The sequence below is a fragment of the Felis catus genome, chromosome B3 (assembly GCF_018350175.1).
Source record: "Felis catus isolate Fca126 chromosome B3, F.catus_Fca126_mat1.0, whole genome shotgun sequence".
In the NCBI taxonomy this organism is placed as follows: domain Eukaryota; kingdom Metazoa; phylum Chordata; class Mammalia; order Carnivora; family Felidae; genus Felis; species Felis catus.
This window is the reverse complement of record NC_058373.1, coordinates 27,421,064-27,433,996: the sequence shown is the minus strand read 5'-3', so window position 1 is coordinate 27,433,996 and position 12,933 is coordinate 27,421,064. Positions and strand designations below refer to the sequence as shown.

At 41.3% G+C, this 12,933-nt stretch overlaps 1 protein-coding gene across 2 annotated transcripts in view; it reads left to right on the top strand.

The window, feature by feature from the left end:
- OCA2 (OCA2 melanosomal transmembrane protein) overlaps positions 1 to 12,933 on the top strand; it is a 495,166-nt gene that overhangs the window by 299,990 nt on the left and 182,243 nt on the right. For both annotated transcript variants that reach the window (XM_003986906.5, XM_045058957.1), the window contains exons 20-21: positions 3,424 to 3,483; positions 4,098 to 4,202. In XM_003986906.5, the coding sequence (XP_003986955.3) occupies positions 3,424 to 3,483; positions 4,098 to 4,202 (165 nt within the window). The remainder of the gene's footprint in view (positions 1 to 3,423; positions 3,484 to 4,097; positions 4,203 to 12,933) is intronic.

The following is a 12,933-nucleotide window of genomic DNA, read 5'->3' as shown; positions in this document are numbered from 1 at the left end:
TGTAGCAAAAAGGATTTATAATGAGCTCTTTCTTGGTTTCAGTAATCTGTTTCTAACCTAGCTATGACATTCTCTAAAAATAGTGCTGTAATTTAAGTTCAGTTAAAATAATTCCCATTTAATGTATTCCAAATGTTTGTGAAAATAGCTGAATGTGTCAGCTGTTAAACATATCAGAACTTTCAAATATATTTTACAGGTTTCCAAATTTAGGGTGTTTGTTTTTCTTTTTTTCGATGAGGTTAGATTTTGATGGAGATGATTTTAAAATAAGATGAGATATCATGAAAAGGGAAAACCAGCAGGGAAAGGTAGATCAGAGGGCATCTGAGAAAAGGACTCCAAAGAGCACATGGTTTTCTATTTGACCTCTTGAATATTGACAGACTTGTGCTTCCACCTTGGTACAATTGATGGTCATGGAACTATCAAACATTTCCTTTCAAATTCTGGCAGGATTCAGGTTGATTTGCATCCTTATCACTTTATTCAGAGTTGCTGTGTGACTCATGCTGTCCTTCCTAGCTCAGCAGCGGGCTCCAAGGTGGACACAGGGTCTAGCTATGCCCCTACCCAGGTCCCAGGGTATAATGGGTATGTAGATCAATTGGAGAGGATTTGGCAGAGGAGAAATAGCACATTTAATCTATTTTTAAATCTAAAAGTTAGCTGAAGGAAGAGTATTTTAACTGAGTTACATAATAAGAAAGAATATTGTATTCTAGTTCTTTGGGGGTACAAACCTATTAAAGGTTATTCCTCTCTCTGATTACAACTGAAACTCTGGAAAAAATATAAAAGCCAAGTATTGATGGACTCTGAACAATAAACAAAACCAGGTGAATTATGGAAGGGAGTTAATACTTGGAAAAGTGACCCCCTTGGGGTGATTTTCCTATTTTTCTGCCTCCTAGATTTCCCTCCAGGACAGGAAGGCCTTAGTCGTGGCATGGCATGGTGGCATAAATTCCTAGCCATAGTATCCTCATCTTTCCACCCAGAGGAGCCAGGGAAAGTAGTACCTGTGGGCTGGGAACGAGGAAATCTCAGAAGAGAGAGTCAGGGAATTCCACACCCCCAATTCCATGCATGAACATGTACAGTTCTGAACAATGCATGCATGATACAGACCCAAACCAGCCTAGTGTAGGCCTAGAGGACTATCTGAGATTACAACCATTCATACAAGTCTCTAACTCTTCAATGACATATATGCTGGACAGGCACAAATCAACATAGCAAGGTTTAAAGAACTCAGCTGAAACTTGAACCATCTCCATGAGTCTCCAAGTGCTGAACTCTGCATATGTGAGAGAGACCAAAATTATCATGGAAAATATGAATTTGAACCACTACCCCTGGAAGGTGAGACAGAAATTGTGTTCTGAACCTAACTTCTAACAGAAAAGAAAAAAGGCAAGAAAGAAAAGGACGGTGTCCAGAAGATTATAGCAGGACCCAGAATCTGCATATCTTATCTTTGACAATATCCAGGAGATGATGCTAAAGGACTCAAAATACAAAGAATGAGGAAAATGCAATAAATTCTCAGGGAAAAAGGCAATAAATAGATTTTAATCTAGACAAGATCCAGATGTTGAAATGACCAAAGAATTTGAAGTAGCTATTACAACATGCTTAATGAGATAAAGAAAAATGAATTTGAAATGAATGAAAAGATAGGAATCATTAGGAGAGTAACAGAAATTATAAAATAGAAGCAAATACAAAGGTCAGAATTTAAAAATATAATACTTCATTAAAAAAAACGTTTTGGGTTCAGTAAAAGAATGAATATGACCAAAGAAAAGGTCAGTGAATTGAAAATAGAACACTATATATTATCCAGTCTGAAGGGCTTGGTAGAGTTAAGTATAACATATTTATTTAATTTGCCATTTATAAAGTTCTTATTAGATATTTGTATTTTGACTTTCTTTTTTCAATTAAGAGATCAGTTACTTTGAACTGAGTTATTAGATATAATGTTTAAGTATTTTGAAGATTTCCCTTTATGTTGTCTTACACTCTATACCATGGACCTTGATATTTGGGATAATTATATGACACTAAATATATAAATAGATAGTTGTTTATAGGCACACATCAAGGTGTGCACATAATACTGTGTATGTGTATGTATGTATGTGTGTATGTCTGTATACACACATAAATAACCATCTGTATTTGATATCTAGCAAGAAGTTTTAATCTGGTTTAGACCTCTGACTTTTCCTTTAGTTAGTAGTATAGAATGAAATAAAGGATGTGACTACATTTAACTGTGTTTTTCAAATTAAAAAATGTTTTATTTATGGATTATTATAAATCACTGATTCTTATCAGGGGGTGATTTTGTGACAACACTGGCACTGCATGGAGACAGTTTTGGTTGTCATATTGGGGAGTGGAAGCCAGGGATGGTAAACATTCCACAATGCACAGTACAGCCCTACGACAAGGAATTATTTGGTGCCTAATGTCAACAATGCTGACTAGATTTATGAACAGATTTATCTAAATAGATTTATCCTTATGATTTAGTTGATTTAATAGCACACTTATCTTAAAATTGTGATTGAAAACCCAACATTTGGGTTCCACAACTTTAAAAGGAAGGCTAACAAACAACTCTACATATGGATGGGGAAGTTGTAAACTTGCATTTAAACATGGTCAAGCTGATGTTTTCAATATTCATAGTCATTCAGCATGGTGACATCACAGTGAAAAAGCCACATTTGAGAAGTGCAAGGCAGCTGTGTCACACCCACATCTCATTCCTTACAAGTGCTTCCTGTCTGGGATCCATTGTGGTCAGCAGAACATCCCTTCCCTGGCTGTGGTGAAGGCAACAGCCTGAGCAGAACGCCTCCTGAGCTTACATCTCCTTCGTCTAATCTTTCCTGCTTGGACTCAATTTTCTCAATCTGTCTAGTACTGAGAAAATAGTTACATGCTTCAGTTAAATATATCTATTCTTCCTTTCTTTGACAGTTATAAAAACCATGCATTTTCTTTGATTCTTATGTGATGTTGAACTTCAAAAAGAAATTTGAAATGTAACTTAACTTGAAAGACCTTCTATATGAGCAGCATTTCATTATGTACAATTGAACAGTGCTCCTATACACTGATACTAAAAAGATGCCATTCCATTCAAATTTAAATTTAATGTGGACAGTAACACAAATCAATGAAAATTCCTGCCTGTGGTATGGTGCATTCTTCTCAGTGAATCATCAGTGCGTGTATCTGATAGTAAATTATTTATAGACTGTGTATTTGAGTATAATCCTTTATAAGAAATGAGAGCTAGGACCTGCCTTATGTTCACTTGTTTTCATTTTAAAGGCATATTTAAAAATTTTGCATATATTCTTAGTTTTAAACTGATTTTCATCATATATCCATTTCTTCTAGGCACTGGCACATCTCCACTTAATAGAATATGTTGGAGAACAGACTGCTTTGCTAATAAAGGTACATTAAATATTATAATAGAATGTATCCCAGCCTCTGTTACTTTGATTTTGTAAAAAAAATCTGGTAAGAATAGGTCACAGACTATGTAAAAAGTATAGCAGAGAATCCTTTTTGTCCTGTGCAGCCTAGAGATGAAGGGAGACTTTCTCCAAAGAATGTATAATTATAGAGGCCTGCAATTTTGCTATGAGCCTTTAGTTAAAATCTGTCTAAGAAGGAGAACAATTGAGACACCAGTCTTAGTAAGTGAATAAAAATGTACAGCTCCAGTCCTCTGCCAGGAGCTCAGGTCAGTATAACTAATATATGCTGCCACTGAGAATGGAGACACCCTGCTCCCTTCCCTAGGTACTGGTTGGCTTGGGTGTGGCTGGGAATCATTCTTCTTAGTTTCTTGTAGACCCAGCAGAGGCTCCTGATAATAGCAAGGAAAGCCCATGCTGGTCCTGTTTACACACCTGGGTCTGCCTTTGTCTTCCGTGTGAGAGGAAGGGCTGGCAGCCTTGTGGTCTCTTCTGAGTCTCATATGTCCTACCATCAGATCCTCAGTGTGTGTGATTTATCAATGGCAACTGTGATACATAGCACTGCTATTATCTGCTTCCTTCCAGATGGTCCCAGAGGATCGGCGCCTCACAACTGCCATCATCCTGGTGGTCTGGGTCTCAGCCATTGCATCATCCTTGATTGACAACATCCCATTTACCGCTACAATGGTGAGTTACACTGCTCTTCCATGTGATATGGACCCAACTTGCCTGGACACAATCTGGGCTTACCTTTCCTTCAAGAAGAAGCAGAGAATGAACCATGTCTGTTTGCTGCACTCGTAGCTATGGAGGAAAGATGTGGCAAAGCTTAGGGCCAGCTGGGCCAGAGATACTGAGTCCACGCTACAAGCTGGAATCCGTGGGCCTGCAGCTGCAGTGGGAAGTGCATCATTAACTAGTTGTTTCAGGGTTAGCCCAACTGAGAGTTGCCACACTTCATGGAAAAGACAGTCTATTTATTTATTTGTTCTTTGAAAGAAAATTGTAAGACACCAAAGATAGACTGGCTGAAGGCAATCATCCTTTATTCCTTGTGAATGCAGACACTGGCCAGTGTGGCTTCTGGTGCTTGGCTTGGGCAGAATTTTGAGTTCTCTATGTGGCCCTGACTGCAGCTGAGATTGGGATACACATTAAAGGTCTTTTACAAGGCTGATGAGCCCTGTTCTTGCTGTGTTTTCTGACATCACTGATTGGTATATGGCAGAGCTGTGAATCCCTGGTATGACAAAGTAAAGGAAGGAATGGGGGCTTGCATACAAGAAACTGGGGTCATGTCACAATTACCAGAAGTTCCAGGTGTGAACACTCCTCATGGTTGGACTCTGGACAGGGTAATTTTCTCTGTTCTTGTGACCTTGAGGGCCCACCCATCCCCCTTCCAACAGCCTTTGCAAGGGGGCTCCCATTACATTCCACCACCTTATATCACACTGGGAAACACTTGAGACCCAAGGAAGTAGAGCAGAGAGCCTGTCAGTGAGGAGAAAGGTGGTGCTTCTCTCTCTCACAAGACCTTAGGCTGACCTGGCACTCTATGTCCCTCACTCATTGCCTGCAGGAATCAGTGTCTGCAGGTTGACTCTCTAGTTACATAGGTATATTATTCTTCCATGGTCTGGGTTTGGTAATTCTGAGCTAATGCTATGACTGTTATTATTTTTTCATGAAGTCCTGAGTTAGAGAAGTTGTACAGATGTTGAATGCCCTAGTTTGGGACACAGCAAAGCCCATCTCTTCCTGAGTGGTGTCTTCTCTCCAGAATGTGTCTCACAGTGTCCAAAGTTGAAAGAACTAGATCATAGATGGGCTTATCTCTCTAATTTGGCTGGACAAGGCTTCAGTTAAAATTCCAGCATGTGCACAGTTGGGTTTTAGAAGAGCACCCCAGAACTTTTTTGGGATTAGATTTGCTCTTTTAAATTTTCCTTATTCCTTGGGCTCTCCCCTTGATTTTGACTTTTGCTTATCTTTAATGGGAACACTATTTTTTAATGTTTACTTTTTGAGAGAGAGAGAGACAGAGAGAGACAGAGAGAGATAGAGAGAGATCCAAAGTAGGCTCTGTGCTGCCAGGTTCTGTGCTGTTCAAGATGTGGGGCTTGAACTCACGAACCATGAGATCATGACCTGAGCTAAAGTCTCATGCTTAACTGACTGAGCCACCCTGGCACCTCTTTAACGGTAACACTATTAAAAAATATTTAACATTGGGGTACCTGGGTGGCTCAGTCAGTTAAGTGCCAGACTTTGGTGCAGGCCATGATCTCACAGTTTGTGGGTTCAAGCCCCGTGTCAGGCTCTGTGCTAACAGCTCAGAGCCTGGAGCCTGCTTCAGATTCTGTGTCTCCCTCTCTCTTTCTCTCTCTGCCCCTCCCCTGCTCATCCTCTGTCTCTCTTTCTCTCTCTCAAAAATAAATAAACATTAAAAAAATTTAAAAAATTAACATTAAATTAATTCAATTTAATATTGACATTCCAGCTTTGTTTAGTGCAATCAGAACAGACAAGGAGCCTCTGAAACAGGAAGCTTGAAGCCCCCTCTCTCCTCTTATCCAACGTGCCATTGTTAATTACTCAGTTGCTTGGGGCATAACAGGGTCCAAAGGGCTGAGGCTGTGGGAGGTCCTGGGGGTCTCTATCAACTGGTTTGGAAATATTTCCTTTTTGTTTTGTCTAATTTTTATTTTTTAATTGAAGAATAATTAATATACAGCCATATTAATTATATTAGTTTATACAGTGTTTATACCAGTTTCTACAATATAATGATTCAACAACATTGCTCAGTGCTCATCACTTTAAGTGTTTTTTTAAATGTTCATTTATATTTGAGAGAGGGGGCTGGAGGGGCATAGAGAAACTAAGACAGAATCTGAAACAGGCTCCAGGCTCTGAGCTGTCAGCACAAAACTCAAAGCGGGGCTCAAACATGAGCAGTGAGATCATGACCTGAGCCTAAGTCAGACATTTAACCAACTGAACCACTCAGGTTCCCCTAAGTGTTTGTTTTTTAAATTTGAATATAAATTTAAATTTGAATTTTTAAAGTTGACAATGTTACATTAGTTTCATATGTACAACATAGCGATTTGACAAGTTTACACATTATACTGTATTCACAAGTGTAACTACCATTTGTCCTGATACATCACTATTATTATATCATTGACTATTCTTTATGGTGTGCCTTTTATTCCCGTGATTTATTCATGCTATAACTGAAAGCCAGGATCTCCCTTTCCCCTCTACCTGTTTTGCCCAAATACCTACCCCAGTCTCCTCGGGCAACCATCAGTTTGTTCTCTGTATTTATGTGTCTGGTTCTGCTTTTTGTTTGTTTATTCATTTGTTGTTGTTTTTTAGATTCCACTTTTGAGTGAAATCATATGGGGGCACCTGGGTGGTTCAGTTGGTTGGGCGTCGACTTTGGCTCAGGTCATGATGTCACAGTTCTGAGTTTGAGCCCTGCGTTGGGCTCTGTGCTGACAGCTCAGAGTCTGGAGCCTGCTTTGGGTTCTGTGTCTTCCTCTCTATCTGTTCTTCCCCCATTCTCTCTCTGTCTCTCTGTCTCTCTGTCTCTCTCTCTCTCTCAAAACTAAATAAACATAAAAAAATAAAAAAATAAAAAAGAAATCATATGGTATGTGTCTTCCTGTCTTTTTTTTATTAAAAAATTTTTTTTAATGTTTATTTATTTTTGAGACAGAGAGAGACAGAGCATGAATGAGGGACGGTCAGAGAGAGAGGGAGACACAGAATCTGAAGCAGGCTCTAGGCTCTGAGCTATCAGCACAGAGCCCGACGCAGGGCTCGAAATCATGGACTGTGAGATCATGACCTGAGCTGAAGTCGGTCGCTTAACCGACTGAGCCACCCAGGCGCCCCTGTTTTCTTGTCTTAAAAAATATTTCCATTCAGGGTAATCCTATTAACATCCGCCCGCCCATCTCACCTTCCTTCAGCTTCCTGTCTGCAATTAACAAGGAGCTGTGGGAGCACACATGAGCCCAGACCTGCTTTTGTGGGCAGCTTTCTTAGGTGTCCCCAGTAAATGTACTTGCAATACATTGCTAATGACTGAGAATTCCCTGACAGACTTTCTCCATTTAAACCTTATCTTTTCAGCCTCATTTGCTTGAACAGGAAGAATTCTCAGGCAATTTGCAAGTTAAAATGTAATTATTCTTGTCTTGGATGTTGAATTCAAAGAATGGTAATTTATGCACATGATTTTGTGTGTTTTCTCTGACTTCTTGGATACTCATCATTATCTGTATTATCTTGCCTTGGTGTGGTAGTCAGTTTTTCAAGGCTGGCTTGTTCTCATGTATCTTCTTCTTCTAGGTCTTTGTGGTCTTCTCCTTGCCACTTGCCCTGCAGGAGGTGCTTGGGCAGAGGACAGACTGCTGTAACCCCTGACAAAGAAAAATGCTCTTTCAGGGTGGTAGAAGTCAGAAGCATTTCACATTTGCTTTTCTGTCTACATGATCTCATTTTTGTTTTCATTCATCCTTTTCCTTTTCCAGGATCAAAATAATGTGGAGGGTTGAACCTGGTCTAGCAGATTGCAGTTAGGTTTAATAACATGAGCATTTGTAGGAATTAACAGTTAAGGTTCTAGAGAAGGTGAGTCTGGGCTTGAATCCCAGATCCATCATTGTGCAAGCTGAGAAAGCATTAGGTCAGAGAAAATAGAAATGACAGCAGCAAAGAGATGCTGTTTCCCCCATTAGGTTGGGAGAGCTCCTGCAGTTTGATCACTCTGGTACTGGCAGGCTGTCAGGTTGCAAGTCAGCCCCTTGGGGACAGTGCACAACCTCTTTGGGAGGCCCCTGCCCCCCTCTGGTGGCCGAGAGTGTGGCCTCAGAAGGGCCCTGCAGTGCCCAGGCTGAGGGTCTGTCACCTTCCATAGGTGTGAGGACTAGCCACTTTGCCGGATTCTAGCTCTGTGGCACTCCACAAAAAACAAGTAGCACATTTGGGGGACCAACAGCCTCAGACAAGATTCATCACAGCATGTCCGAGAGACATAAGAAAATAAACAATAAGTTGTAAGTACAATTCAGGAGATTTTAAGCATTGAATAAAAAGTACTTTCTGAAACTAAAACCCATAACTTAAAAAAATACTGAATAATGAATTGAAAAAAAAGTCAGCGTTAGGCCTGAGTTAGTGGGTTTGAAACCAAATGAAAGAGCTAACTAAAAGTACAGAGCAAAAGTACAAAAGAGCAGAATCATGAAAAAAGGTAAGAGATTTGGGTGAGACCCAGGAACCCTAGAATGATAATGATAGGAGTTCCAAGAAGAAGAAAAGAGATGCATTGCATTGACAATATGCAGCCCCTCCATCTCAGGTGGGGTCTGGGTGTCAGCAGCCTTGGAGCTTGTACAAATGTATGCATTGGCTACCCAGACCTGCCAAGTCAGAACCTGTACCTGGACTAGGTGATGGGTGACTGCCTGCACATATGCATTGGAGATGAGCTGGTCTGGGCCAGCGCCCCATCTGCAGTATTTCCCTACCACTACAAATATGCCTGCCAGTGAAGAACTACAATCCCACCCTCTCCATTCTCAGGATCCCCTGTGAAGATGCAAGCTAACCCTAGTATTTGCCTGAGGCACTCATTAAATCCCACAAAAGGAAAGAGTGGGCAATTCCTCAGAGGCTGGAGCACTCCCCTGTCTATAAGAGACGGGGACAAGTCTCTAGATTAAGTGTCCAAACTTAAATGTCTCACCTGGAGACATTTGGTAGACATCAGCAGCAAAATGACAACCATCAAGAGTGCTAGCTGGGGGTAAATGCACATTGACCCCAGTAGTGGTGGGTTTAAGGAAGGCAGGTGGTAGGTACAGGGAGGTTAGATGTGGTAGAGTAGAGGGAGAGCAGGTGTTCTGAGCCCAGGGAGAGCAGGGTGGTGGGTGTAGGAAATGCAGGCATTGTGGATTTAGAGAGAGGGCAGGTGTGCTGGGCCAGAGATAGGGAAATACCTGTACAGCTGTGATGCATCTTCCCCCTGCAGGGAAGTAGGCATGGTGTGTGCACTTATCTGATTTTTCCAAACAACAACAATAACAACAACAATAACAACAAAAACCAGGTATCACTATTTTTCTATGAAAAACTTTCAGCTCTCAAATGTTGACAATAAATTCAAATTTCAAAACTGACCCTGTTGGCATCTTCTATTTACATTCCCTTTCACAGAACAGAACATCCTTTTGATGCTCACTGTCTGATAATGCTACAGGGTCATCTTAGGACAGCTATCCACGTGAAAGTGCTGTATCTGCCCCTTTGGCCTTGCCTCATGCCCAGGGCAGCCCTTGCCCTAAGAACCACTGCTGCTTCCTGTTGTTGCCTACATGGGCCATCTCAGCCCTCTTCTGAGTATCTTCTTCCATGTGTCTCTTTCACTGCTATAAGGAATAGCCAAGCCAGCCTCCCTTTAATTGTTAATTCTCCTGCACTCAGAAACTATCCTTTCTAGGGTCGTGGATCAGATGCCCATTGTAGGGGTTAGAGGCCAGGCAGCAAAGTATGTGTCCTCCTGCTAAGATATTTGAAAAGGAGTTTTATATGTATTTTTAGGTAAATTGATATTACAGTATTTAATTCTAAATGTATGATTTAAAGGAATGATGGAATGCTTTTAAGAATGTTAACATATGCTAACAATTACATTCTTAGGAACTATTTTAATTTAGGACGAGCAATTTTACATATTAACTTAAATGTATGAACCAGTCACATTTTTTTTTCAGAATTCCTTGGGATCATAGCTGAGGTGACCAGCCCAGGGGTGGACACTCAGCTGGTCCTCTTGTACAGTGCTGTATGCTGAGCTGATGCAAGTAACGTTTCATGGGATGAGGTGACATCTGTGGTATGATGACCCTGTAACAATATCAAGAAGAGAAGTTGTTTTGTACAGACCCAAAGCCAAACTAGTGATGTTAGGGGAACACAGAGGGTCCGGGCTTGGTATGCCGGCAGTGTGTGTCCCTGGCAAGTATCTCCATGGGCCCTGAGGTAGGCAGCAATTCATCGTCACCTGTCTTCCTCCTTTGTTGGGGATTTCTTGGGGCTCAATTGGGATCAGTGCAAAAAGAGCCTTTCCCAACACTTGCATGATTTTCAACATCCTCAGGGCTATGATCCAGGAGCCACCCTCCTTAGTCTCTTCCCATGGGCGCTAGGACATCCATTTCTTAGGGCTGAGGAAGCAGCTCACTTTGATGATGTATGAAAGATCTGGAAATTGAGTCCTTTAATACTACTCATCTGTTTTAGCTCCTTTAAAATCTTCATGTACCCCCAAAGAGAAATGTAACCCAGTCCTGGACCTTGCCCTAGAGTTTATTGTTGCTGATAACTTTATGACCCAAGTCAATAGCCCTTCCTGATGACCCACACTGCTTTACATTCTCCCTTTCCTCCTTAAATACCTACCTTTCATAACTATTATTATGATTATCTTTGTGTATTAATCCTCAGCTCCCTTGCCACTATTAGGCTTCACAGTCTTTCTTTGGGAAGCAACACCCACTGCCAGGTTAATCCTGCCCCCTGCCTCCCCATCCACATGCACAGACAATGAAACAGAGCAGCAAGGATTGCTGACTTGTCTCCCAGCCACAGCCCTTCCATCATGGACCCTCAGTGCTGCCTTCCACACAACTTCGTCCTGGGCCTCATCTTCCCATGATTCTTGATGACTCCTGCACACCTCTCATCTCTCTTTGAGCCTCAAGCATCCTTTCTTTCCTTTCTCACAGTTGGTGACCTAGCTTTCCTTTTGTGATGAGATATAAGCAGTGATGTGAGAGCTTTCATGAACAATGACCACTGTGGCTGCCTAGTGCATCCTACCTTCCTTCCAGTTGTATGGGGGACATTCCCACTCAGTGGAGGCCAGTCCCTCCACCTGGTGCCACAGCCAAAGTTCTCTCCTGCATAATTTATTTTTCACTTTCCCCTGCATAGTTCTTATCAGGATCTAACATGCTGCTATCTCTCCTCTCATGAAGACCCTCAGTGAGCCACATATCTCCGTGGCTCCCTTCCCTTTTCTCTGCTTCCTTTAAAAGCCAAACTCTTTGAAAGCAAGGTCTTTCCTTGCCATACTCATCTTGCTGTAGCCCCTCTTCATTTTTCTCTTGACTCCACCGCAAGATCTCACCCTTGTGAGAATCCAGTGATGTTCCTGGTTCTCTTCTAACCTGGACTGTCAGCAGCACATGATAGAGGTAACCTCTCTCCTACTTGGGTTCTTTCCCTGTTTGACTCCTCAAAATTCTCCTCATATCCATGCAGCCACTCTTCCTTGGTCTCATTCTGCAGGCCCTCTTCATCTTCCAGCCCCAAACACTGGAAGATGTTCTGGCCACTTCACTCTCTAGACTCTTTGCTAATGGTATCATCCAAGCTCATGTTCTAAATTCCACCTGCATCCACCTGCTCCTGGGCTTCTCCCATATCCAGTTGCCCTGCTCACCTCTCCACTGAGATAAAATAGGTATCTCAAACTTAACATGTCCCAAAAGAAACTCTGACTACATCCTTCCCCAATCTTTCTCACTTCCATAAAAATTTCATATGCTCAGAGTCCCAAATTTTAGAACCAGCTTGATCCATTGCTTCTTCTTATACCCCACAGCCAGATGACCTTCAGAGCTTCTAAATACAGCCAGTTTCCATAATCTTTACCATTGCCCCCAAATCCTAGCCAACATTTCCCACCTGTATATTGCAGTTACCTCCAAATTGTTCTGTTTCCACTCTTGCTCAGACCCAAACATCCATTCTCCACTGAGTATCCCCACTTTGCTCAGCACAACTCAGAGTCTTGCAGTGCCTGCATGCATGCCTTACCCACTTGGACACCATTACTTCCTTTTTTTTTTTTGATTTAACTCTATTTTTTATTTTTTAAAATTTAGATCCAAATTAGTATATAGTGAAGCAATGATTTCAGTAGATTCCTTAATGCCCCTTACCCATTTAGCCCATACCCCCTCCCACAACCCCTCCAGTAACCCTCAGGTTGTTCTCCATATTTAAGAATCTCTTCTGTTTTTCCCCCTCCCTGTTTTTATATTATTTTTGTTTCCCTTCCCTTATGTTCATATGTTTTGTCTCTTAAAGTCCTCATATGAGTGAAATCATATGTTTTTTGTCTTTCTCTGACTGACTTCTTTCACTTAGCATAATAATACCCTCCAGTTCCATCCATGTAGTTGCAAATGGCAAGATTTCATTCCTTTTGATTTCTGAGTAATACCCGATTGTGTATATATACCACATCTTCTTTATCCATTCATCCATCGATGGACATTTGGGCTCTTTCCATACTTTGGCTATTGTTGATAGTGCTGCTATAAACATG